The following is a 26,815-nucleotide window of genomic DNA, read 5'->3' on the forward strand; positions in this document are numbered from 1 at the left end:
TTGGGGACCTTCTTGGAGAAGGATGGAGCCACAGAAATCTGGCAACACAGCGGTCTCAATGAAAGTGTTGCACCTGCCTACACCCCACCCACTGACTCACTAGCAGAGATTTTGAGGAACTGTAAGGATTTCTATAAAAAGTCTTCCTAGGCCTCACTGTCCCAGGGTATTAAACGCACAGACTAACATTTTAATCAGAGCAAGAGGAAAATCTCTTAAAAGAAGCAGTTTTCAAGAAGTCAAAAAGGTGTATGACTTTTTTTTTTTTTTTTTTGAGACTTAGTCTCGCTCTGTCACCCAGGCTGGAGTGCAGTGGCCGGATCTCAGCTCACTGCAAGCTCCGCCTCCCGGATTTACGCCATTCTCCTGCCTCAGCCTCCCGAGTAGCTGGGACTACAGGCGCCCGCCACCTCGCCCTGCTAGTTTTTTGTATTTTTAGTAGAGACGGGGTTTCACCGTGTTAGCCAGACTTTTTTAAATTTTATTTTTATTATACTTTAAGTTCTAGGTTACATGTGCACAACGTGCAGGTTTGTTACGTATGTATACATGTGCCACATTGGTTTGCTGCACCCATTAACTCGTCATTTACATTAGGTATTTCTCCTAATGCTATCCCTCCCCCATCCCCCAACCCCACGACAGGGCCCGGTGTGTGGTGTTCCCCATCCTATGTCCAAGTGTTCTCATTGTTCAATTCCCATCTATGAGTGAGAACATGCGGTGTTTGGTTTTCTGTCCTTGCGACAGTTTGCTCAGAATGATGGTTTTCAGCTTCATCCGTGTCCCTACAAAGGTCATGAACTCATCCAAAAAGGTGTATGATTTTTACAGGGCAAGACATCCTTGATAACCTAAATCACTGCCTAACAAAAAAATATACTTTTAATGTAAATATTTACACCTAAAATTTATAACACACTTTGTTGGCTTTGAAAAGATTTTGGAAAAAGTAACAGAATAATACATAGGTTATTAAGCAGATTTTTTTTTTTTTTTGTATTTTTAGTAGAGACGGGGTTTCACCATCTTGGCCAGGCTGGTCTTCAACTCCTGACCTCGTAATCCACCCGCGTGGGGCCTACTAAGCAGAATTTTTAATGACAATTTTATAAGAATGACATAAAAATATCAACCATTAATTTCTCCTATTGACTGCTACAAGACAATGAGAATACTGGGTAGTTCCCACCCAGGATGAGAAATTTTTTTATGTTATAGACACTGCAAATTCGCTACTACTCAACACTTTTGTTGAAAACAAACTGGAACCAAAAACTAAGCTTTCTATCAGTTACTTAATCCACTAGTCATTGAAACATTGGTCCTGGATTAATTATTTCCTCAAAGTTTGTGACAATATGGGGGAAAGAACACTCATATACTACAGGTGGCAATGTATGCTGAATATATTTTAAGAGTAAAGTCTGGCATCTATCAAAATTTTAAACTTGCATAACCTTTGATCCAGCAATTTTCCCCCAAAATATACACCCAGTGGGCAAGAATATATGTACATAAAGCTGTTCATTGCAACATTACTGAAAAACTAAAGTCCCACTACATGTTCATTTATAAGGGAATGGCTAAAGCATGGCACATTCATATTTTGGAATATGATGGGCACAGTCCTTAAAAAAAAAAGGAAACAAATGTACTGACGTGGAAGGGTTTCTATGATAGACTGCTGAAAGAAAAAAGAAGGTTGCAGATCTTTTAGTTTACCTAGATTTATCCTTTTTATTAAAAAAAATCAAACCGTACAGATGGGTGTCATGTAAGTATAGGTTGGTTTAACAGAATACGGATTGTAGGATTAAAAGAAAAAAAAAGATTATGTTGGAAAGATTAGGTACCAAACTCTTACCACTTTATACTCGGGAAGTGGTACTGCGAGGTGAAGGAATTTTCATTTTTTTTACTTCACACACTTCTGAATGGTTTGAAATGTTTTAAAAACGTTTAAACGTTTAAAATTTAAAAATAAATACTTTTAAATACTTTACATTTTTGAAAGGCATACCCTTTTTTTTTTTTTTTTTTTTTTTTTTTTTGAGACAGAGTCTCGCTGTGTCTCCCAGGCTGGAACGCAGTGGCGCAATTGCGGCTCACTGTAACCTCCGCCTCCCGGGTTCAAGCGATTCTCCTGTCTCAGCCTCCCGAGTAGCTGGGACTACAGGCGTCCGCCACCATGCCCAGCTAATTTTTGTATTTTTATTAGAGACGGGGTTTCACCATATTGATCAGGCTGGTCTCGAATTCCTGACCTTGTGATCTGCCCGCCTCAGTCTCCCAAAGTGCTGGGATTACAGGCTTGAGCCACCGCGCCGGCCAGTTTTTTTTTTTTTTTTTTTTTTTTTTTTTTTTTTTTTTTTTTTTTTTGAGACGTAGTCTCGCTCTGTCGTCCAGGCTGGAGCGCAGTGGCCGGATGCAAGCTCCGCCTCCCGGGTTCACGCCATTCTCCTGCCTCAGCCTCCCGAGTAGCTGGGACTACAGGCGCCCGCCACCTCGCCCTGTTTTTTGTATTTTTTTAGTAGAGACGGGGTTTCACCGTGTTAGCCAGGATGGTCTCGATCTTCCGACCTCGTGATCCGCCCGTCTCGGCCTCCCAAAGTGCAGTTTTTAAAATAAGTTAGACTGTGAGATAAATTCACCAAAGAGTGTATCTTTTGATCTCAAACTCGTAGCCCTCTGGAACTTTGAGAATCTAGGAAACCTTAATAGTTTGTTACCATCCGATAGCCCAATATATAACCAACCCAATAATAAACCATTAGGGTGTTAAACTCAATATTTAACTCAGGAGACTACCAAAGATTTGTTTGGTAGGGGTACTAAAATAATTTCAGAGTAGGGAGTTCCACAGTTGGGAAGTGGGAAAAAACTGCACTTCATCTCTGTGCCGCTGAGGTAAATATTTAAGATGATATCAATTTAACTGTGAAAGCAAAAACAAATAAACCGAAAAACAAAGTCTCAACAGTCTGAGAACCATATTTAAGCCCCAAACCATGTTCATCAGAAAAAGGTAACTTGTGCTAAATTACACACCAAGGCAAAAATGGGGTGGGGGGAATGGGGGAGGGATAGACTAAGGGTAAAAGAGTCCTAAACACAATCCCCCTGCAGCTTTCAAAATTTGTTTTTTTATTCCTACAGTGGATCAGAGGACAACTTGAAAGTCAGGTACAGCCAAAGTTGTGATGATTTTCATAACCCTTTTCAAATGTTCTTTGAAGCCACGAGTGCGAATTATCTACCACTTTCCTTTTCTTTCTCTAAGGACCCAGAGACTGGGAAGATGTCTCAGGCTCCACATCCAAATCTGGAGAACACCCAGAGCAGTTAACTATCGACAGGGAGGTTGTGAGATACTTTCCCTTCAGAAGACACTTCACTCACAAACTGGGCAAATGTGTAGAGTGGATAGCACTGACCACCAGTCTGCGACTGGAAAGTCTACGGAAGCTAAATAAAACACATCTGCAAGGTCAAACCAAGCAAACCGAGGCAGTGTACTGGTGAGGAAAAAAAGAGCTGCTAATCCCAAAGTTATAAACACATGCGCGCGAACCAGACCTAAACCAAACCCACTCAGCAGCTAGCGCAAAGCTGGGAGCTCCAAACTAGAAGACAAACGCTCAGGGAGCTTCCCCGGCGGAGGGGAAGGCCATTCCAAGGCATTTTCTCCGCCCTCCCCGGGCAGCCCCAACCAAGTAGCCGCCCCCGGCTCCACCCCATCCCTCTGGGCCACCACCCGTGGGGCCCCGTTGAACCCAGGCGGCCCAGAGCTAAAGGGCTCCTAGGGTCAGACCAGAGGTCCGTTGCACTCCCGGTCATAGTGAAAGGAAGACACATCAGCCGCGCCTCCGGGGCACCGTACTCACCCCCATAACCTACACCCCCGACTGTGCTGCAGCTCCCATCACGGTCTTCCTCCATTCGGACGACAGCCCCCTGGGTCTTGGAAGCAGCCATTACCCGGCAGAGAAGAAAAGGGAGGGCCGCAGGGCGGGGCAGAGGCGGGGTGGCACCAATAGAAATGCGACTGGAGGTGAACTCCCCGTCGACGCGGTGTTTTCTCCACACCTATGCCGCCCTCTGGGCCAATAGGACGTAATTAGTAAAACTGAATCCCCGCCTCGAACCGCAATTGCCGCTCCCACTTCCGGGATGGGGAAGCCCAGAACTACAATTCCCAGCGTGCCGCGGGGCCCCGGGACGGGAGGGCTGGACTAGGCGCTGGCGGGCGGGGGTGCGCCCGAGAGTGCCCCGGCGTGTTCGCTTAGTTCAGTGAATCAGAACAATGACTGCGCCGCCGGGTCCCCGGGAGCGCATCTGAGGACTGTGAGCAGCCGCCGCCGGGAGAGCTGCTGGCGGCGCAGTGTCAACGCTGGGCTCAGGAGCCTCCAGCGCAGATCCTGCCCAGCGCCCGCAGCCCGCGCGAAGCCCCCGGGCTCCGGCGCTGCAGCGCTGCTCGGGGACTGTGCATTGTTGTGAACCGGAGAAGGGGCGCGGGGATTACAAAGCCTGAAGACCCCGGAGCCCCTTTAGCCATGTGGATACCTACGGAGCACGAGAAATACGGCGTGGGTGAGTCTCCGCGGGGCGAACTTTTATTCTGCTCTGGCCCGAGCGAGTGCGCATTTCTCGTCCTTGCCCCCGCGCCCCTCTTGCTCCGCCCGGCTGAAAATGCCTAATCCTGGCATCGCGCAGCGGGTACGGGGCTTTGCCGAGCCAGCTCCAGGCAGAGGGCCCCGCACCGCCGGCTCGGCGCGCCCCGCACAGATTCCCAGAGCGCCGGGACAGCTTGGGGGAGTGCGCGGCTGGCCCGCTCGCTTCGGGCTCTGCCTGCGGAGTTTGGAGTGGCAACTGGGCGTGTGTGTGTGTGTGTGTCTGTCTGTCTGTCTGTGTGTGTGTATGTGTGTGTCAAGTTGGAAGAGGAGGCGAACAGGGTTTCTCTCCTTCCTTACCCTTCTTCCCCAAAGCGACAGGGAGCTGCAAAGGTTCCCCTGGGTGGAGAGGGAGACAACAACACTTGGGCAGAGAGAACACCCCCAAAACAGTAGGGAGTCGCAAACCCTTCCCTCTGGCTCGGATCGACATTCCCGGAGTGTGGAATGTGGCAGGGTCCTGGAGAGAGCCGCTCTGACAGGCTGAGCCCTCTCTGACCCTCCTCCCTCCCTGCGATCCCGGGTTTATGGGGTGTGTGTGTTGCGGGGCGGGGGCAATGGTAAATTTCAACATCTGCGCCGTTCGGTTCTTTGGTCTTTGGAGGAGAACGGGTATTTCAGCAGTGTTTTTACTTCTGGCCACCCTCTCGACCCTGGGTGAGCGCAGTGGGGGCGGTGTGGCGATACAGGGCTGCTGAGTGATAATAGGGAGGGGGATAGGAAAGCCTGGTTCTTGGGGGCAGGGAGATAGCTTTTAGGAAAGCATATCCTGACACTGGCGTTCGGAGAAAAAGGAACAGGATAGCGCTCCCTGTTCTGTGCAAAGGTGAACAACAAAGGACATTAATGTTGACTGATGAATACAGGAGTCTCCCTTTTCCTCCTCCCATTTCAGGCGGGTTACAGTTCCCGTTTTTGTTGTTTGATTTCAGCTGGGTCGCCCCTTGACAGTTACTCCTTTTAGGGTTGAGACTATTAAGAAGCCAGGCTCTCCGACAAGCCTGCAGCCGGCCAAATGCAATTATAACCTCCCAGAAGGTCTAACAGAGAGAAAGCATTATGGATTTTACTAACACTCTTTATTTCCTATAATGCCCTGTTCTGCCGACTGGTGTAGTTTGTGTGTGTGTTTTAAAATTGAGGACAGATCTAGTGATTTAGATGATGTGTAGGTATCTGTTTATGTTCTAAATTCATTTTCCTGCAATTTAAAGAATCTGGAAAGCCTTCCCAGGGAGTCGTAGTCCGAGGGGATTTTTGTTTTTTTCCCAACTTTGCCTGGGGATAGGACTTTGGGGTCCATTGAAAGGACTGTAGGATTCACCAAAGTCATGTCCACATTTCACATTAGCTTCCATTCTGTATTGTGACTGATTAGCAAGACAATAGTTTGACCTGAACCCACCTTTGGGAAAGGTTTCCAGCTTTCCCTCCTTCAAAGTGTCAGGGGAGTCTTTGCCAGCCTCTTTACTGGCAAGGAGTAGATGTTAGTGGTTATTATTTTCCTTTTCCTCACTCTCCTCTTTTTTGGGGAGGTAGATTAACGCTTGCTAGGAAAATGATATTCCCTTTGCTGGACTGGTGAGGGACCAGAGGGCATCGCCTCCTAAGCGGCTTTAACACTCAGTGCAGGAAGCTCAGATCCATCCAGGCAAAACTGTCCTGCTTGGAGTCGATCCCAGATGTTGCTCTCTTCCAAGTGTTAAATTATACAGATTATGGATGGGATTTATTTTCTTGATTTCTTCATGTGCCAGGTCACAGCTGGGGTGCTGGTATCGATTAGTTCCTCTCTTGCCTTTCTTTATAAGCTGTGGGCAGAGGCTTAAAAACCGCTCTGGGATTTCCTGGAATGGCAAACCGGATATTATCAGTCAAATGTTTTGGGCTGCAGCAGACACCTCGGTTTTGGGTGGTTGTGATTTGATTGCAGAGTAGGGGAGGCAGAAGGGTGTGCTCACAATTGAGAAAAAGAGGTTGAATGAGATGAAGGGCGAGAGCAGAGAGAGGGTCTTCTGCCCCAAATTACTGCTGTTGTTCTCAATATCACATGTGCCAGAATGTTAAATAACCTTTATTATTAATTTTTGAGCATTTGGATTGTGGAGTGCTTAGCTGTTTTTTAGGATCCATCTGTTAGGCGTGTGTGTGTGTAGTGAAATTTTTGCTAGGATACTTATGTGTGGACTTTATTTTTCAACATGGAGAGCACTGTTTGTAGCTGCTTATATTGCAAGTTGTTTTTTTTCTTTTAACCTTAGTTAATGTTTGTGTTTTTCTCAGTAGTTCTTATAGATGTTAAAAGAGCTTATGGGCACAGATCTTTTGTTACCAGATGTAGTAGTAATTCAGTTTCTTCATTCTTTGAAATAAATCAGTCTTTGTGACAGAATATGTGAAGTTTTAGTATAAATTATATATTTCTGCAAAGGTACTTTTCATATACTCTCATGTATGAGATAATTATGTTTTTATATACTTATGATTAAATTTCAAGCAGCATACTGTAAACATGGGTAAAATTACTTAAATTGTATGTCTGTAATAAAATGTATCGGAGATGGAAATTCTTTTTCATATCTGATGTATGGGCCTGCCCCATTTAATGAATGATTAAATTCATTAAAACAACGAATACTCAGTCGTAAGTGTTTTGATTTTATGAAAAGGTACAGTGATGAAGTTATAGTTCTGAGGAACAGGGAACCTTGTCTTTTAGAAAACATATTAAGACGCACAGTGATAGGCAATTTCACCTTAGGAGATTCTAGTTAGCTCTTGATTCTGGGCTAGACACTGCTGCCAGCTGTGTAACCTTAGGTAAAATCTCTTAGCCTCTCTGGGTCCCAGCGTCTGGGGCAAGTGTTAACTAAAGCCTTTCCTGGTACTAATTATGTAGAGCTCTTCCAACTAACTGTGTCTTTTGGTTAGAAAAACATCTTCATTGTGTTGAGACTGCTATGACAGAGACACTTTTGTTGTGACATATCTCACATGGTTTTTAAGTAAGATCAGAGGTAAGCAAACGCTACCTGGCAAGCTGCCAGAACTGAGGTGCTGGTTGCTCTCTTTCTCAATTTGTTTGATTCTCTCTCTAGCAGGAGCTCCATGGGCAGTGACTGAAGCATTCTGCTTTTTGTTGTTGTTGTTGTTGTTTGTTTGTTTGATTTTTAAATATATTGTCCTTGACAAATAATAATTATATATTTTTTAAGTTTCCTTTTTTTTTTTTTTTTAATTTAGAGACACGGTCCTGCTCTGTTGCCCAGGCTGGAGTACAGTGGCTATTCCTAGGCACCGTCATAGTGCGCTATAGCCTATAGCCTCAAACTCCTGGTTGATAGCCTCAAGCTCCTGGTTGATCACCTCAAACAATACTCCCACCTCAGCCTCCTGAGTGACTGGGATTACTGACATGCACCTTCTCACCCAGCTGTATATATTTATGGCATACGGTGTGATATTTTCATATATGTTTACAGTTGGAGTGATTAAATCAGGCTAATTAACAAATTACACCTCATATAATTACCATTTTTTGTGGTGTAAAAAACATTTAAAATCCATTCTAGCACTTTTGAAGTATACAATGCATTGTTATTTATTATATCTCCATTCTGTGGATATCACCTCACGTCTGTTAGAATGACTGTATAAAAACAATGAAAGGTAACAAGTATTGGTGAGAGTGCGGAGAAAAGGGAACCCTTGTGCACTTGTTAGTGGGCATGTAAATTAATACAGCTGTTATGTAAAACAGCATGGAGGACCTTCAACAAACTAAAAATAGAATTACCATATGATCCAGCAATTCCACTACTTGGTATATATCCACAGGAATTGAAATCAGTATGCTGAAGAAATATCTGCTATCCCATGTTCACTGAAGCAGTTCTCAAAATGTCTGAGATATGAAAGCAACCTAAGTGTGCGTCATCAGATGAATGGGTAAAGAGAACGTCGTATCTATACACAATGGAATATTATATAGTCTTGAAAAAGGGGGAAATCCTGTCATTTTCAGTAATGTGGAGGATATTAAGTGAAGTAAGTGTAAGTCTGGCACAGAAAGATAAATACTGCATGATCTTGCTTACATATGGAATCTAAAGAAGTTTACTTCATAAATTTAGAGATTAAAGTGATGGTTGCCAGAGTCTGGGGAAAGAGGGTGGTTGGGGAAAGTGGAGATGATGATCAAAGTGTACAAAGTTTCAGTGAGACTGGAGGAACATGCTTTAGTGATCTATTGCACAAAATGCTGACTAAAGCATTCTTGATTGCATACTCACTAATTTCCTCAGATTACCTCTACCTCCTGCATGCCCTCATCTGTTAGCGCACCCCCTATTCCTCCCCCAACCCTACCCCAGCTTAAAGTGGTGGGAATTATTCATGGAGGAAGCTAAGACCTTTGCAGATATGTTTTTGCATTCATTTGTCCAATAGGCTTTTATGCATAGATTCACAGGTGAGTCATGGCATCTTCCTGAGCTGAAGGCTGTACCTCTCAAACCTAGCCAGATGTTTTACATGTGTGAGCTTAGTTAAGCTTGATAGGAGAACATGGGCTGGATTGATCGGTGCAGAAAAATCCATGAACCTTTATAAGAAGCAAAACTCAGAACAAGCTGATCTGAAGTCAAAAGTGTCATTTAAAAAATAAATTGTATGGTGTGAGTATCACTCAGTTATCAGATAAATTCCTATCTTCTATTTCTCTTGAAGGGGTTTTCGGACTCATTTGGGTAGGGATCATGTTCCTTTTTAAAGTCCCTTCTATGTTGGTGGAAGATGCACCTTTTCTTATTCATACAGAATTGTTAGGTGTCATTCACCTCAGAAGGGTGCGTTAATGGTAGCATACGTGTGAGAGAGAGCATAAAGAGGATGTGTTTCCATTACTCTTAGTTTTTTGCAGTTTCTTAGCTAAGAGTTTCTTAAAATGTTTTCTATTAGTGATCCCATGATGTACCTACATAGCACATAGAGCTAAATAATGATCTGCTGCTTGGGATTGTTTGTGACATTTAGAGCCTGACACAGGATTCTAAACTTTAAGTGGGACTAGAAGAGGAATGATTTATACCTCCCAGTAAAATACCACTGAAGGGCCATGCAGAGACAGTGGGATGGCAGCTCATGTTCTTGATCTGGCCTCCTATGGGAATGGCCTATAAAAATGTTCCCCTCTTTTGGTCATTCTCCTAAGTAACAGTTCTTCACAAGGCCCCTGAAGCCACATAGAGATGCTGCCCTTCTTCTATGGTCTTGTTGTTTGTGTGTGTGTGTGTGTGTGTGTGTGTGTGTGTGTGTATTTTTAGAGGCTGTTATGGTAGATACCACAAGGGAGATTATAAAAATTTCAAGAAATTTAGGTTTTCCTATCTCTAGCTCTATTCCTTTCCAAAAGGAGATAACATTTTCTCAGTTATGTTTGATCCAATATGTCTAAGTTTCTATCATAGTGACTTCATGCTATGAGTATATATGTCAGAGGAACATTAAACGCTAATGAAACCCTTCTAAAATGCTGTAACTGTAACATAGTAATACAATGTTTTACTTAAAAAGGGAAATTGTTTTATCTGAGTCTACCCTTTGAAGTTGAATAGTAATTTCTATTTAAGAGATGAGAAAACAGTTTCATAAAGGTTAAGTGACTTACTCTAAATTAGTAGCTTTTGATCTTGTTTAACTATTATCCATAAGAAATATAGTTAATTTCCTGACCTAGTATATATACAACTATCCCCCAGTACCACCCCACACACATATAATTGAAATAGCACTTGCTCATACTCTGTAATGTTCTATTCTTTTTCATGAAAAAAAATACTGGTCACTAAATTGTCTTATTAATTGGTCCTGACCCACAGTTTGAAAAAAACTGCTTTAAATGCTAATTTGTGATACCAGAAGGACTGCAACTCAAATCTTACTGGGTTTCTGTGGAGTTCGTTTCATGACATTGGCAAGGAGTCGATAATGGTGGTTGTTGTCTCTGATAGTCAGATATGCGTGTTTATTTTAACAAAGAATTTAATTATACTTTTTTCCTTCAATGTAAGTCAAAGTCTGTAGTATTTCTTACTAAAGATGGAACAAATATTTAAAGCCATCATATACATTGCATACGTTTTCTCTTTTAGTACTTGTATATCTTCCTACTAGGACCTTTTTGACAAGGATTGCATAACGACCAATATTGGACTTTTCTATATCATGTCCTTTGACAACACTCTCTGGTCACTATAACAGAAGAATAAAGATAATGGGTTTACTGAGGTACTTTGCCAGTTGTAGGATTACCACTCACTATTCTTTTGTACCATTTTTTATGTTGCCGATCATTATTAGAAAGACAAGGCAACTTGTAGAACTTGTTTTATTAAAAAATTGAACTGTATGCTTATTTGGCTACAGGATATAAGACAAAAAATAAGGAATTGAAGTTCCCCAAGTCTAGCTTCATTTAAGCAACTTAAACTTACTTAAGGAACAACTCTTGGACTCTCTGGCATTTAAAAAAATTGTGCCAAGATAACATTGGGTAACTACTAAGTAAATAAAAATCACCAAAAAAGTGGAATGCCTTTGGTAACGTAATTGCAGTAAAACTGATATGCAGTTCCCTGAGGAATGTATGGTAATCATGATCCTTTTGGAAACTTTTGTATAACTTTTATTGGAAACTGCAATATAAAATAGCATTTATGGAGCACTTGCTACATGTAAAGCACAGTTCTAAGAGTTTGTCTTATATTGTCATTTAATCCTCATGATACCTCATGAGGGAGGATTCAGTTATCACTCATATTTCACAGGAAATTGAGTCATAGAGGGATTAAGTAACTTGTTTAAGGCCACACTGTAAATGGTGGAGCTAGGATTGGAACCTAAGTTGTCTTGCCTAGAAACTGTTCTCTTAGCCATTATGCCACATTACCTAGTATAACAGTGGTTAGCAGAAGTTTGAATCAGTAATCCCATCCCTTAAAGTTTACATGACAAAAAAATCAATAGCAACAAAACGCTTTATGCACAGAGTTGTCTCTTGCCGTGTTGTCTGTGAAACAACTTACATGACCATGTAGTCTTTAAATCAGTTTTGGTTGTGAGCACATTGGAGCATCAGACAATCATGAAATGAAATATTTTCATAAATAACACTATTTCAAAAATATATTCCAGATATCTAGTGTTAAATGACAAAAGAAGAGTATAGACTATGATTAGAGCTACATAAAATGTGTAGTATATAGAGAAGAGGCAGTCAATGCACAGATGAGAACAATGTTTTTGTTAGAATATAGAGATTATCAGTAAATTCTTTTTTAAAAAAACTTTGTTTGGAAATAGCAGTATTGAATTTTAAATTACACATTGTTATTTATGAAGGAAGAGGTGGCATAAAAATGAGTAAAGAGAGGCATTGCAGTAACTGAGGTGAGAGATAAGTCCCTGAATCAGGTTAGCAGTCATAGTCATGGTGAAGTGTGGATAGATCTGAGAAATATTTAGGAAATGAAAGCAACATGGTTGGTCGTCAGATATAACAGAGTTAAAGAAAGGAAGAAGTTTAGGATGTTGTCTTAGTTCAGGATACTGTAACAAATATATCATGGACTAGAAAGTTTAAACAAAAGAAATTTATTTCTCACAGTTCTGCAGGCTGGGAAGTCCAAGATCAAGGTGTTGGCTGAGTCAGTTCCTGGTGAGGGCCTTCTTCCTGGTTTGCAGGTGGACATCTTCTTGCTCTATCTTCACATGGGTAGGGGGAAGGGGGTCATGGGAAGGAAAGGAAGCAAGCTTTCTCTCATCTCTTCATATAAGGGCACTAATCCCATCATAAAGTCTCCCCCTCATGGCCTAATTACCTCCCAAAGGCCCCCATCTCCAAATCACATTGAGGATTACAGTTTCAATATGTGAATTTCAGGGGGATATAAATGTGATTTATAGCAGATGTCCTCCTGTTTCTGGCTTGGGCACCTAGATGAATACAGGTGCCATTCAACAAAAGAGCCAATTTTTTTTTTTTTTTTTTTTCTGGGCAGGTCAGGCTTATGTAAGATGAAGACTTTTGTTTGGCCACCTTGAGTTTGAGATACTTGCAATTTTTGAGATATCTGCAAAACATTCAGGTGATGAGATCTAGTAGAAATTGAGTCTACAGCAAAAAAGAGAAGTTCTGTGCTGAAGAGTGATTAGAGGTTATTTGGCTTATGAGTGAAGGCCGAAGTAATGGGTCTAAATGAGACTTTGCTAATTGCTTTGACTTTGATTCTGTATAGTCTGCCTGTTCATTCTAAGTTTTAACATTACAGACCCCAAATTTCAAAGAGCAGTCATCTCGAGGCATTTTATTAATATGGGTACAAAGGATTCTAAAGTAAGAAATATTAGCTGTCCATTTAGAGTTGGTAGTAAACTATATTTTATGGTCTTTTCTTGCTTCCCTCTAGGGCATTGCCTGGCTAAGGCGTTAGTTATTTCTATGTCTGTGACAGTTTTCTCCCAAATAAATATTTCATGCCAGATTGTGCACGTTTGTGAGATTTCTCAATAAGGATATTGAAAAACAGTGCATGAATAATATTTCAATGAACAAGATTTATACATCCCTGAAACAGCATTTAAGAACACGCACACATCTAAAAATGGAAAAAAAATGCTTCAATATGTAAAGCAATAGATTTGTACATGCAGTTTTTTTTTGTTGTTAGATATATAATACCTCTTAGGAACCACAAGAATTCTTAAAGTTATACTATGGTACTCCTGAAAAATCAGTGATTTAAAGGAAGGAATTCTAGCTTATGATGGCGCTAGGTTCCCTTCCCCTCATGTAGGCTCTATTTAACTAATCAGTAAAATAACAATAAATTCACAGAAAGAGGCAAACATTAATGATATTAAAAACTAAGTCTGACAGAAAGTCTGTTGGCAAAATTCATGTGAAATTTCCCTAAGGCAGGTGGAACTGGATGAAGAAAACCAATGTTTTCTTGGTTTTCAGTGATACGGCATGGTGATTATAGTTAATAATAATATATATTTGAAATTTGCTAAGAGAATGGATTTAAGTATTCTCACCACAGGAATAAAAGAAAGGGAACTGTGTGAGGTGCTAGATATGTTAATTTGATTGTAGTCATCATTTCACAATGTATGTATGTATATTTAAGGTGATATAAACATCAGTTTGTACAACTTAAATATATACAATTTGTATTAGTTAACAATACCTCAATAAAGCTAGATTAAAAAAGAGAAAAAAACCTGTTGGTGGCTTCTTTTGGCTTTCCCTTATTAAGCAGAGAGGCCTCAATGACTGGAAAGATGACAGGAAGACCCATTGCCCCTTCCCCACTCTCTGTCACCAGCTTAGAGACCAGGTCAATACATCCAACTTGGAACGCCCCATTTACTGCCAGAAGCATCTGTAATCCTTGTCTTTTCACCCCATCTTTTTACTTCCATTGAGAGATGACCACTCTCAGAAATGAGTGGGACAGGAAGATGGGTAGGTGGGTGGAAAAGGGTCTATAGAAGATGCCACTTCACCATTGAGAAGTGTACTGTGGTCTTCATAAGGACAGTGATTTCATAGGTGCCTTCAAAGTATTGCAATAACAAAGGTTACTGGATAGCATAGTTTTTCTGGCAGGGTATTGGTGACAGAGAAAGAGGTAGGGGGATAAGAGATGATTTCATCTGAATTGCCCTAAAATCATGGTACATGGCATAAAATAACTTACAACTGGGAACCTGGCTTGGAGCTGTACACATCAACTAGCCTTGAATGCAGATCTGAAAGTGGAATTGAACCCATACCTTTATTTTTAGTTCAGTCCTTAGCACTGTAGAGAGGTTTGAGATCCAGGTTGCCTTAATCAGTGATCCCATTTGCATCTCTGTGGAAGAAGGAAAGCCACTAAATCTGGACAGGCATCTGTCACTTAGCAATGAACAAAAACATGGCTATTTCTCAAGAAAACAGGAGAGTGAGGAAGAGGGGAGAGCATGACATTTACATGGGAGGCTTTTGGAAACCACTAACACATGTGTTTTTGTTCTCCTCCCCCATTCGTGTCCCCTCTGAGTGTGCCAGAGAGAGAAGGTTGGTGGGAGGGTGGTTGGTGGGAACCCTTCTGGATATGAAATTTGAAAGTTTTCCTGGTTGAATTTACTAACAACTTATCTCCCAAGTTGTGAAACATTTTCCTAAGCCAAGAAATTTGCTGTATATTAGACTATCAATTGGACATTAACCAAAAATTTCTCCCTGAAGTCTTTGAGCAGAAATGTGGAGATTTGGTTCTATGTCTTTTTTTTTTTTTTTTTTTTTTTTTTCTCCAAAATGGAATAATCTCATCTGTTGTTGGCAACCAGAAGTAGGCAGGTTTGGGAACATGGGGATGCATGTACATAAGGCAACTGAAAATAGCCCCAACCGAGATCCTACATGAAACATTATTCACTATCCTGGGGAGAGGAGAGAACCTGTTCTCCATTCTCCTCTGGCAGCCAAAGTAGGTTGAGGAGCTTGTGAAGCTGCCTTGATAACAGGCTCAGGGGTTAGCCAGGGTCTCAAAGAAACAGGAAAACCCAAAACATCAACAGGCAGTTCTATAAAGTATGAAGAGTGAAGAAACCTCTCAGGTTTTCTCCAGTAGTCTGGATGAAAGACATTAAGCATAAGATCTGAGGATTCCTAAAAAATCACACACATAGTAAAGGTTTGTTCCAGTTTGTTTGCTAGTTTATTTTTTGAGATGGAGTCTTAGTCTGTCGCCCAGGCTGGAGTGCAGCGGCACAATTTTGGCTCACTGCAACCTCTGCCTCTCAGGTTCAAGCGATTCTCCTGTCTCAGCCTCCTGAGTAGCTGGGATTATAGGCGCCCACCACTGTGCCTAGCAAAGTTTTGTATTTTTAGTAGAGATGGGGTTTCACCATGTTGATCAGGCTGGTCTCGAACTCCTGACCTCAGGTGATCTGCTCACCTCGGCCTCCCAAAGCACTGGAATTACAGGCGTGAGCCACTGCGCCCGGCCTCCAGTTTGCTTTTTTAGGAGAACCGTATTTGCATTAATTGTATGTAAAATCTCCTTTAATACTCTCATCTTTAGTTATGGAAATTGATTCTGAAGACTAAATATTTATGTTCTTTGCCCCAGGTTGGGAGATATCATATATATATACTATGTAGAAATTATTGTAATGAATTTTAAGATGGGAAAATACTTATGACAGGTGAAGAATTGCCATACACATTACCTGTAATGTTCTTACAACCAATTGTTACAATTGAGGAGATGGCTTATTTTTAATTTCATACTTTCTAGTAATTTCTTAAATTAGCATGCATTTCTTTTATAATCAGAAAAGAATTATGTAAGTTCTTTTGTAAGCTGAACATTATTTCCTTTGTGGGGTTTCTTTTCAGGATTAGAGGTTGGACTGGTACAAGTTGCATCTGGACAGCCTGAATTTAGTTTGTCATTTATGTGCAGAAAGTACTCTTTCAAAATTTTGAAGTAGCTTTCCTTGTTATACCAGTTTGACTGTCTGTGATGTCACTGCTGTGTTCATTTTCCACAGTGAAGATGTGCTTTCATATAGCTGTGGGGTATAAGTCTTTGAAAGAGAACTCTAATCGCTCTTTTAATTTGTTGAAACAGCTTCAAATGAATTCACCTAAGGTAAAAATTCTGTTCTCTCCATGAAATGTTTGCTTAGAAGACTGATGTTGGTGTCACTGCTCACTTTTTCTTTGTTCTATAAACTCTGCCCTGTTGGACTGTGGGCCCAGGGATAATTTATGCAGGACAGACCTTTCAACATAGAAAGTCAACAATTTGAAGAGATTTTATTCAACAATTACAGAATAATAAAAGTAATTGCTTATTTATGGGTGCTATAAACTGAATGTTTATATTCCTCCAAAATTCTTATGTTGAAGCCCTAAATCCCAATATGGATATATATGGAGTAAGGAGGTTACTAAGATTAAATGAGGTCATAAGGGTGGGTCCCTGATCTGATAGGATTTGTGTCTTTATAAGAAGAGATCCTAGAGAGCTCACATGCTTTCCTCATAGGTAGCATGAGAAAGGGCCATGTGAGGGTGCAGCAAGAAGGTGGCAATCTGCAAGCCAGGAAGAGAGTCCTCACCAGGAGCTAGTCCTGCCAGACCTTGATTTGGGACTTCATCCTTCAGAACACCGAGCCTGTGGTACTTTGTATGGCAGCCCAAGCAGAAGGGTTAAAGGCATTTTAGGCACTGTAGGAAGAGGGATATAAAAAAACAGAAGAGGAATTCTCAACCTCAGTGTAATCAATGTAGTTAGTGTTGGCCCTCTCTGTGGTTTGAGATCTGACTCCCCAGGCCCACCTCTGGAGTCACAGACTTAATTGAGCTAGACTTGTTTTTTTTAAAGACATAGTCTGTCTCTGTCGCTCAGGCCGGAATGCAGTGGTGTGATCATGGCTCACTGCAGCCTTGATCTCTCAGGCTGAAGTGATCCTCCTGCCTCAGCCTTCCGAGTAGTTGGGGACTATAGGCATGCACTACCACACCTGGCTATTATTATTTTCACTTTTTGTAGAGACAGGATCTCACTATTTTGCTCAGGCTGGTCTTGAACTCCTGGGCTCAAGTGATCCTCCTGCCTTGGCCTCTCAAAGTGCTAGGATTACAAGTGTAGATGACTGCTCCCATTTGAGTTAGATTTTTTGATGGTAGATATCGACTAATAACTCCAGGTATACGTTTATTTGAATAATGGCATTTTTGCAAAGTTGCTCACATTGTCTTGAGTTGTCACATCACTTTGGGTGCCTTCAAAGCAACCAAAAGAGGTAGAGTCTTCAGATGCTTCATTTCTTTTTGCTACAGTTATTTATAAAAACCTAGGGTGACAGGTTTAATCATGTAGGTTAGCATTTTTAAAAAGTAGATGGAAGTTTTATTATATGAAACTTTGGTTTGGGGCATTGGGTTAGGGGTACTTTGTTTTTTCAAGTCCTGGCTGTTGAATGTCAGGTCCCTGAAGAGAATGAAGCAATATTTGGTTCATTTTTTTTTTCTTTTTCTACTACCCTTAAATATGTGTTTCCTGAGAGTAGCTAGTACATTCCTCTAAAGATTTACTTCTTGCATTTTTTTTCTTAGTGACAAGCATAAGGGCATATTTTATGAGATGTTGGTAGAAAAACTTGTGTTGGATGATTATTTATGGGATATGCCTACGATGTATAAGGCAGTGTGCTAGCTTGATAAGCATTCAGAGAGATATAGAACTGGATGACTGGACAAGGGAAGGAGCTAGAAATGTTTCATAGTTTTATCTCATTTACTTTGAACAACCACTTCTTCAAGATAGATGTTACCCTGATTTTTTAAAAAATACACAGTAAGGGAGTGCATAAAGTATCACAGATAAATCAGTATGAAAGTTAAGACAGATATTTCCCCTTCAAGCTTTAAAATGAAGATAAGAACTTGGGATGGTGATGATATTATTCACTTGTGCACCTGAAGAAACAGCCCTGAGGAGGAAAGGGTGTCTCATATCCTGGAAGACTCAGAACTTCTACAAAAGAATAGAAGTTGCATATTGAGATACTTCCCATAGGAGTGAGTCACCGGCTGCTAAGATCGCCCAAGATAAACAGCTGAGTGGAATTACATTTTAAATATCTGGAAAACCTTTTTCCTCTTCCTTCTGGGTAATTTCCGCCTCCTCTCCCTCCCCTCCCCCTTGTCCCCTCTTATTCCTGTCACCTGACCAATGTTAAGTATCTTGGAAAATGGTTTATCTTTTTGTGTGTGTGATTCTTTCTAAGACTGGGCAGAGGAAGAAAGATGGATTTAGGATTGATTCTTCTTCGAGAGAGATTTTGGGAAGGATAAATAGAAACTATAGTGTATAATTATATATATATATATGCACACTATATATACACACACATACACACAAACACTGTATATATACTATACTTACTTAAATTATACTATGTTTAAGTTATATACTATATAATATATAATATTAAAGTATACATATATAATTATATATATTATATAAGTATATGTAGTATGTAATATTTTATAGTATATAAACATATCCATATTTAAATTACAGAAAAATAAGAGTGGACAGGCAGAGGAAAACCCGACTTTAAGATGAATGCTAACCAAGGGCTGAGCCTGTGTAATTGGCCCCGTGCACACACTCCAGCCTTACAGCAAACATAGAGAGGGCCAGTAATTTGTTGCAGGGGACCCACCTGTGAAGGGCTGAGATTCAGGCACTCATCTGTCTCAGCCTGAAGCATGTGGTCCCTTCATGGTATCAAACACCTTTGTACATAAGACCTAGGGCCAGAATCTGGAGGCACAACCCTAGGCTTTGGGGTTCTATGGACAGTGCTGAAGAAATTGCTCACTATACTTTACTTTTTAAATAAGATACTAGTGTTGATACCAGTATTGTGTGAAATAAGTCCCCTTGTTGTCTCTTTACTCTAGCATTAGTCTCTGGTAGTGATGGTCAGTCAGTGTGCTGACTGCTGGTGGGTGGGGGTGTGGGGCACAGTGGTGACAGAGAGGCCACTAGGTGCCTCAGGAGATAGGGATGGGTGCTAGAGGGGTGGGGAGAAATAGGGAAATAAGAGCCAAGGACCAAACAGTGCTGAGTTACGTGAAGGGAATAAATGTGTGCGTCTTTGAGTGAGGATGGACCAGGAGCAGGGAGGAACCCTGGAGTGAAAATAAAATTCATGGCTGGTGTGATGGCTCACACTTGTCCAAGTTACTTGGGAGGCTGAGGCAGGAGGGTCACTTGAGCCCTGGAGTTTGAGGCTGCAGTGAGCTATGATTCCACCTGTGACTAGCTACTGCACTCTAGCCTGGACAACATAGTGAGGCCCTGTCTCAAACAAATAAACAAAACAAAACAAGAAACCTGCAGTAACAGGGATGCCTAGAAGGTAGGGGGCTAGAAAAAAGGGAGGATTCCCGTTCATTGGAGGAGCAAGAGAAACCCTGAGCTCTGAGGCTTGTGATTCTGATATTGGAAGCCCTTGCTGTACTGGGACCTAGGGCTTCACATTCTGCTCCATCTGTGCTGAGAGAAGCCCTGTCCTGCCAGTCCAAGGAACTGGTATACTCCTTGGTATGCTGAATAGGCACGTCTTTGGTCTGAATTACTGCTGTAGTCTTCTGATCTTTCTCCTTTCTGCATTCTCCTTTCTCTAGTACATGCTTTGGACTTAAGCCACAAGTGACCTTTTTCATAAAGCAGATTTGTTGATATAGTTCACTTGTAAAACCCAAAATCTTTAATTTTTTTTTTTTTTTTTTTTTTTTTAGTCAGGGTAGAGTCCAAAGTCATTTTATGGTACACAAGTTCCCTCCTAAATCGGCCCATCTGCAATCTCATCCTGTGCTGGGCGGTTCTTTCTCTCATACTCTGTCCTCCATCCTACGGAACCACTGACTCCTCAGAGATGCCAGGCTACTTGAGGACTGTTGCCTCTGCACCTGCTGAAATGCTTCCTGGGCTGACCATCCACCTCCTGCTTCTTTACCTGAAAAACCTAACTGCAATGTCTCTTCTTTAAGAGTGTCTGTTTCTGACTCCTCCTGGTAGAGGACTGCTCTACCTCTGTTCCTGCTCTGTGCCCTGCAGCTGCCTCTCTTAGGGCTTTTGCTACTGCTGTTTTGAAACTGTCTGCCTTTACTACAGTCTAGGGAAGCCCTTGAGGCCAGAGATGCTGTGTTGTTCAGCTTTGATTTCTCTAGAGGGTAACACAGAGCTAACCTGTAGTAAGTTCAGTAAGTGTTGAATCAATGAATGAATGGGTTCCTTGGATGAGGGAGAAAGCCCAACCTCAGTGTCTTGTAGTTATTTGTTACATTTATATACAATTTTTTAATACATTATACATTTTTATACAGGATGTATAAACCAGGCTTTGTTGAGTAGATGAGGGTATCCTGACTGGGGCCTGGCAACCCCCTGACATCCCAAAGTATTGACACAGAGGAAAGCAAGTAAGTGTTTGTGAGGGAAGTGATAGAATTTATCAAAAGTATATGAAATTAGTTACATAAAATATGAAACATACATTGTGGTTCTGTTTGTCCTGTGACCATGTAAAATTGCCGTTGAAAAAACAGAAAGCCGTGCATGGTGACTCATGCCTGTAATCCCAGCACTTTGGGAGGCTGAGGCAGGTGGATTGCTTGAGCCCAGGAGCCCAGGAGCCCAGGAGTTTGAGACCAGTCTGGGCAACATAGAGATGCTATCTCTAAATAAATAAATAAATAAATAAATAAGGAAAAAAGAAAAAAAGAGAGAAAGAAAGAATGAAAGAAAGTAAAAACAAGAAGGCTAGGCTGCTATGTCATGAAGAGACCTACCGCCAACCACTGAACTTCAGTGTAGATAGGACTGTATTGTTTTGATTGTATCCTCTGTTCTTGGCATAACATTTGCTACATAATAAATTGTAACATATAATAAAAATATACATGTTGTTTGAGTCAGTGTGTGCAAGTGTAAATTTTTAATAGGGTATTTACACCTGAAGTCTCTACAACAGCGTATGACTGCCAGACTCCATTTAAATGCCAGAAGATGCTCAGATACATCTGCCTGTCATATCTTCTGGCCACCATGTAATGGTCAGTTGTAGAAAATCTTCTGTCCGATACTGGATCTTAGACATTTTTACTGTTTCCTGTAAGTTTTGGGTGTTTTTCCAACCTTTTAGTGATTGCAATTTGTAACAAAAATTTCCTACCACTGTTTTTTTTTTTTTTCCTCCAGAATAAGAGTATCCTGAGATAGCAAGGCAAGCTGTTATCAAAAGACAGAAACAAAACTCCTACCAAATATGCAATTAGCCATTGCTGAGAAACAGCATTTTCACTCCATAGCATAACCAACACAAAATATAGAAATATATGGCATGCTGAAGAAATAGACTACAATTGTTATTTATAGCTTCCCATTTTAAATTTTTGTTTTTGTTAGAATAGGCTTATTCACTAGAACATTGTGTTGGCAGTGATCTGTCACACACTTGTGTGGTATGCTCTGCGTATGGTGGCTGGATTTTGGGATGTCTCATCTGGGAAGCATGATACCCTCTTTCTCATTTACAGTGGTGTGACATGGGCTACCAGGGACCCTCATCATTGTTTTTACTGACTTGATACTGAGCAAATATAAATTCAGAAAGATAAAATAAGTTTAGTAGGATAAAATGCTTCTTTTATATGATGAGGCTGTCTGTAAGTGTTTATTTGAAGAACAACAACAACAAAACCCTTTACTGTGAAAACCAAGGTTTGAAAACCACTGACTTACGAGGCTGGAGTATTGCATGTAAATTCTGTTACAAGGTTTGAAGTTACTACCTAGATTTTCCTAATGAGCTGACATCTTTCTACTTTAAGTGGTGGTGGGGAAATCTTCTGGATTGGGGGGTATGAATTGTCAAGGAATTATTGCATGTAATAATTAGTGCCATGCAGCACTGTTTGCACCATTGATGTAATAAAGCTCTTCATATCTGAAAAACAGTTGATATCATCATTCTATAAAGTGCCTCGTTGAAAGGGTTAACTCCAGTTTATCTTATGAAAGAGGCCAGGATTCTAATTTTGGTTCTTTCACAACTGTATGAACTCAGGCAAAGCATTTATCTTCTTAGGGCCTCAGCTGTGAAAAGACAGTTGGATGAGGTGATTTCCAAGTTTCCTTGAAATTATAGAATTCATTGTAAGCTCGAGAGTCTCTTGGGCACTGTGACTAGATGTCAGTGGAACTGTCTGAAATATTCTCTGAAATGTTTTGGTTTGTGTTAAGGTAACTGAAGGTGAAGTATATGAGATGTTTACTGTTTGTGCTGGTCTCTTCTACCAGGCAGTTTTACTACATTTGCAGCATTATGTGTTATCTTGAAGCTCTTGGGCAATTCCCTGTAGTATTTGGTTCTGTGAATTTTGGTAAGTAATTGATAGCTATTGTATAAAACCACTCTGCTTTCCTAAGTCTTTCTGTCCTTAACAGGGAAGTGCCAGAGCTATTAAGTTATTTAAATAAATTAACTAAACCCTATATTTGATTTTTGAGTCACATGGTACCAATTCAAACAAAACATTGGTTAAAGGGGTCACATTTGGAAATAACGTATTTTTTCTGAAAGACTTCTTTCGTTTTTTAGTTGTGAAAAAAAGTATGAAAATGTAATATTACACTTAGCTTTCAAATGGAAAATGATCATTTTAGATCTCATTTTACATCCAAATTATAGCACTCACTGACCATACTGTGCAAAATTGGTCAGATTCCATTGACTGGTTGCGTTTACTCCCCTAATTGGAAAAAATGACAACTATTAATCATTGTGACACAAGGCAGAATGTCATCATGGCATGACATTCTTATTTTCCACCTGAGAAATGGTGGCTTCTGAGTGCAAAAGCAAACTCTCCTTTCCTACTTTTGCTTGCCACTTCTTTTTTGGTTTTGGTTATAGTTCTCTGGAGTAAATTAGACAAAGACTTGTAAAAAGTGGAGGATGCAGAGGCAGAGCAAGAAAGTGTTCCTTCATTTTTATTCCCCAGAAACAGCTGTGAAAATGAAAATGGGACAGGGAGAGAAGAAAAACGTCATAAGAGAAGGAAATGTGGCTATTGCACAGACAAAGACATTTGAAATTATTTGCATGTAGACAATTGATGGAGATAATGTCTTCTTAGGCATAAGGACTTCAAAATGACTGAGCTCTGAAGTTTTATTTTTTTTCCTTCCTAGATTAACTCAGAAGAGAAATGTTTTCAGCAATTTGCCAGGATTTCCTATGAGAATAATTTTCTAGTTATAGAAGTAATTATGGTTGTAACACATGAGTTATTTTGGTATTGAGCTTTGTAATTTCTTAGTGTTTTGGTATACTTAAGATTTATTTGGGCGATTGCATTTTTTAAGGAGAATTGAAAAGAAAAAGGTAACTGATAAATGCCAGTCTATCTCATGCTTGGCTTTTGAAAATATTTCTGGTTTTTATTTTTCTCTCTAGGTATCAATACTAATGGCTTTTAAAAAAAGAGAGAGAAACAAAAGTGTTTGATTAGTAGTTTATTCTTCCTCCCTGGACCATCTGTTTTTAGTAGCCATGGCATATTTGCTGGGTGACTTTTGTTTGTCTAATAAATAAGCAGCTTCTTTTATATGTCCCTGAAATTTTGTTACCCTCCAAATAGAGTTCTTATAGTACTCTAAAGGAGAACTGACATGTTTTGTTTTAATGCTTCCCAGTAGGAAAATTATGTGGCATATCTGGTGAACATTAGGTCCAAATGCAGTGGTTTCTCTGTGGCTGTCTTAGTAAGGACAATGAGAAGATTCTTTAATTTCCATTTCTACCTCAGTACTAATGTTAATTTGATTTCAAATTGTTAATGCTACCATATTTTGTGGTGATACAGACAACTATAAGCAGTACCTTGCTTTATAATAATAGTAAACCTTTATTGAACTCTTACTAGGTGTCCGGCCCTATGCCAAAGTCATACATGCATCATTTCATTCCGTGCTCATGACAACTACATGATGTGGGTACTATTTTTATTCACCTTTTTACTAGTGAGAAATTTAGGAACAGAAATGTTCTAGAACCTGTCCAGGATCACAAGGAAGTTGAGTTGTGGAACTCTGATTTGCTTTCAGATTCCGAAGCCTGGTTTCTTAATCACTGTGTTATAGTGTCTTCCCAGTCATGTTTTCATTGCTGTTTGTTTTGTTTGGGGTGGTGGTGTGGGAATAAGGGGTATCTGTTACCATAAAGCTAAGCAACTGACAAAATTCATGGAAAGTATTGAAGCACAGATTCCCTCTTCTGAGACCAAGTAACTCCACTGGGATACAGGGGTGCAAGGTGGCTGTTGGTGCAGAGCCAGGGCTAAAGGTTGGGCAGCCTGTGATCTTGAAACCTCTGCTAGGTCTGCTCCCAATGGAGATCCCCCAAGGATGTCCCAGTGAAGTTGCCCCCTGGCCTAGCCAAGCATTGTTGCAGGACTCATCAGAAGGTAGTGTGAGCTGAGACTCGGCCAAGCATGGTGTGCTTCCAGAAGCCATCAGCCCTAAGTGTGCAGCTGTGATGGTCCTTCCACCAAAGTGACCCCTACCCTCAGCTGCAGCCAGTGATGGCAGGCACCTTTCCACCTGGCAGTAGTTGCCAGCTGGGTAACTGGATATAAAAGACTGGATTCTGCTTAGGAAAGGCGGTTTAGGACTGTGCATTCATTGATGTGGGAGGGAGCAGATAGTGAGAATGGAACACGTTAAGTAGAGACCTGCCTGTCCTTTAGAGATGGACCTGTGGCAGTACAAGGGAGAGCTAATTATAACACCATTGTGTCAGTCAAATGTTGTGGTCAGACTGTTGAAGGTGTCTTTTATTTCAAGTGAACTTTTCTTTCTTTTTTTCTTTTTTTAAACTGAGGGTGACCCACGTTCTGACTTCCTTTTGAAGTCATCAGGCCTCATAAACAAAATCAGACTTGAATGCTTAAGTCATCCCTTTCCTGTTGGTAGACTACTACCCTATTCCACTTTTTCCTGTTTGGATGCTTTCTTACTTGTCCTGTTTGATCCTTTTAACTCTTACGAGGTAGACAGAGAGGGTTGTTCCTGTATTCATGATGAGACAGTTAAGACACAGCAAATTAAGTGACCAGTGCTGTTTGTTTAAAGAACTTAGTTTATTCTTCGGTATACTTATTTTCCACATCTGCAGAACTGTGACCATCCTCCACATGATTTATAGTCCATACCGAGTAGTGGATCAAACGAGCTCCTGCCAGGCAGTCACCAGCTTCTGATGAGAACAGCAGCATGCAGCCTGCACTTCAATGCTGCACTCCCAAGACCAGCTGTGGCCCCCACACTGCCATTGCTGTGTGTACCGGCTGCTCTGTGGTTCAGTATTATTGGTTTCCTATAGGTTCCTTATTTTTTAAATAGCCCATGTCAGTTTCTTTCTTTTAAGTCTGGGAAGGGTCCTAAGCTTTAGTTTTCTGTTCTGTAAACAGGGATGATACTATTTGCCTTGTTTATCTACCATGTAATTATTATGATCAAGTGAGATTATTTTTGTGAAGCCATGTAAACTATAAAGTGCTTTCCAAGCATAAGGAATGACTGTGGATGACCTTGAGTTTCAGATGGAGGTCAGGAGCAGTTAAAATAATTGGTTGTGATACCATCCATAATCTCTTCTCTCAATACCCTCTGCGAGCTCTAGCGGGGGCGGGGGGGTCAGCGGGGGGTGGGGAAATTGTAGGAGTCACACAGGTGTTATTGCTAGAAACTACAAGAGCGGGAAGGCTTCTCAAGCCCCCTGGGAAGGACTTAGCTCACACTTCTGGGAACCAGTGTCCAAGGCGTGTGACCATAGGAACAGAGACTCTCTGTCAGGAAGGAGTCACCAGCTGATTCCAAGGGCTGGGGTTTTTATGAGGAGAGTCAGTGCCATCCTGCTTGGAATCAGTCAAAAGGAGGTTAGTTGCTTGTGCCTTTTGCTCCAAAAGGAAAAAAAAGAAAAATGAATGACAAGTTGCAGAATACGCACTGTTAAACCTCAGATAAGTTAGTTAGCCAAGGACTAGACTGTAATGCTCCTGGGTGAGGGCGGGGTGGAGACTACAGCTCTGCCCTGTGAAGAAGTTGCCCAAAGCAGCACCTACGAGAGGTGCCTGCAGATCATACAGAGGGGTGCGTTTGGGAAAACCTGGCCCTGCCCACTTATATTACAAGTGGTATTCACCTGTGTGGCTGTGTGTATATGAGTTCCTCCTTTGTGCCAGGCACTGTGCTAGGTGCTAGGTCTACACTGGTGTGTGGAGGGTTTTCAGCTCTCACAAAGCTGAGAAACTCACGCATCTGTTAAATACAGGTCCGTGCATTAGGCATGTGCAGTGTGCTGTGGGCACAGAGATGAAGAGTGAATTCCAAAGAACTCAAACCTGTGTAGAGAAGTCAGAGAAAGGGTCACTGATAATGGTCCTAGGAGAGGCAGGGTGGTGTGGTAAAGGTCTGCACAGAGGAAGGGGCCCTCAG

At 41.1% G+C, this 26,815-nt stretch overlaps 2 protein-coding genes across 7 annotated transcripts in view; one reads left to right on the top strand and one right to left on the bottom strand.

Annotated features, from left to right (window-relative positions):
- ZNF277 (zinc finger protein 277) overlaps window positions 1-4,105 on the bottom strand; it is a 147,533-nt gene extending 143,428 nt beyond the window's left edge. Inside the window, exon 1 of one of the 2 annotated variants that reach the window (XM_050782643.1) lies at window positions 3,888-4,105. In XM_050782643.1, coding sequence (XP_050638600.1) covers window positions 3,888-3,978 — 91 coding nt within the window. In that variant the 5' untranslated portion in view covers window positions 3,979-4,105. The remainder of the gene's footprint in view (window positions 1-3,887) is intronic. The other variant, XM_050782644.1, reaches the window with a different exon arrangement.
- A 182-nt stretch (window positions 4,106-4,287) lies between these two features.
- Window positions 4,288-26,815, top strand: part of DOCK4 (dedicator of cytokinesis 4) — a 475,353-nt gene continuing 452,825 nt past the window's right edge. For 3 of the 5 annotated variants that reach the window (XM_050782623.1, XM_050782627.1, XM_050782625.1), the window contains exon 1: window positions 4,800-5,330. In XM_050782623.1, coding sequence (XP_050638580.1) covers window positions 5,201-5,330 — 130 coding nt within the window. In that variant the 5' untranslated portion in view covers window positions 4,800-5,200. Of the gene's footprint in view, window positions 4,594-4,799; window positions 5,331-26,815 lie in introns of those variants that run through there. The other 2 variants (XM_050782626.1, XM_050782628.1) reach the window with 2 other exon arrangements.

Source organism: Macaca thibetana, chromosome 3, assembly GCF_024542745.1.
Source record: "Macaca thibetana thibetana isolate TM-01 chromosome 3, ASM2454274v1, whole genome shotgun sequence".
Classification (NCBI taxonomy): domain Eukaryota; kingdom Metazoa; phylum Chordata; class Mammalia; order Primates; family Cercopithecidae; genus Macaca; species Macaca thibetana.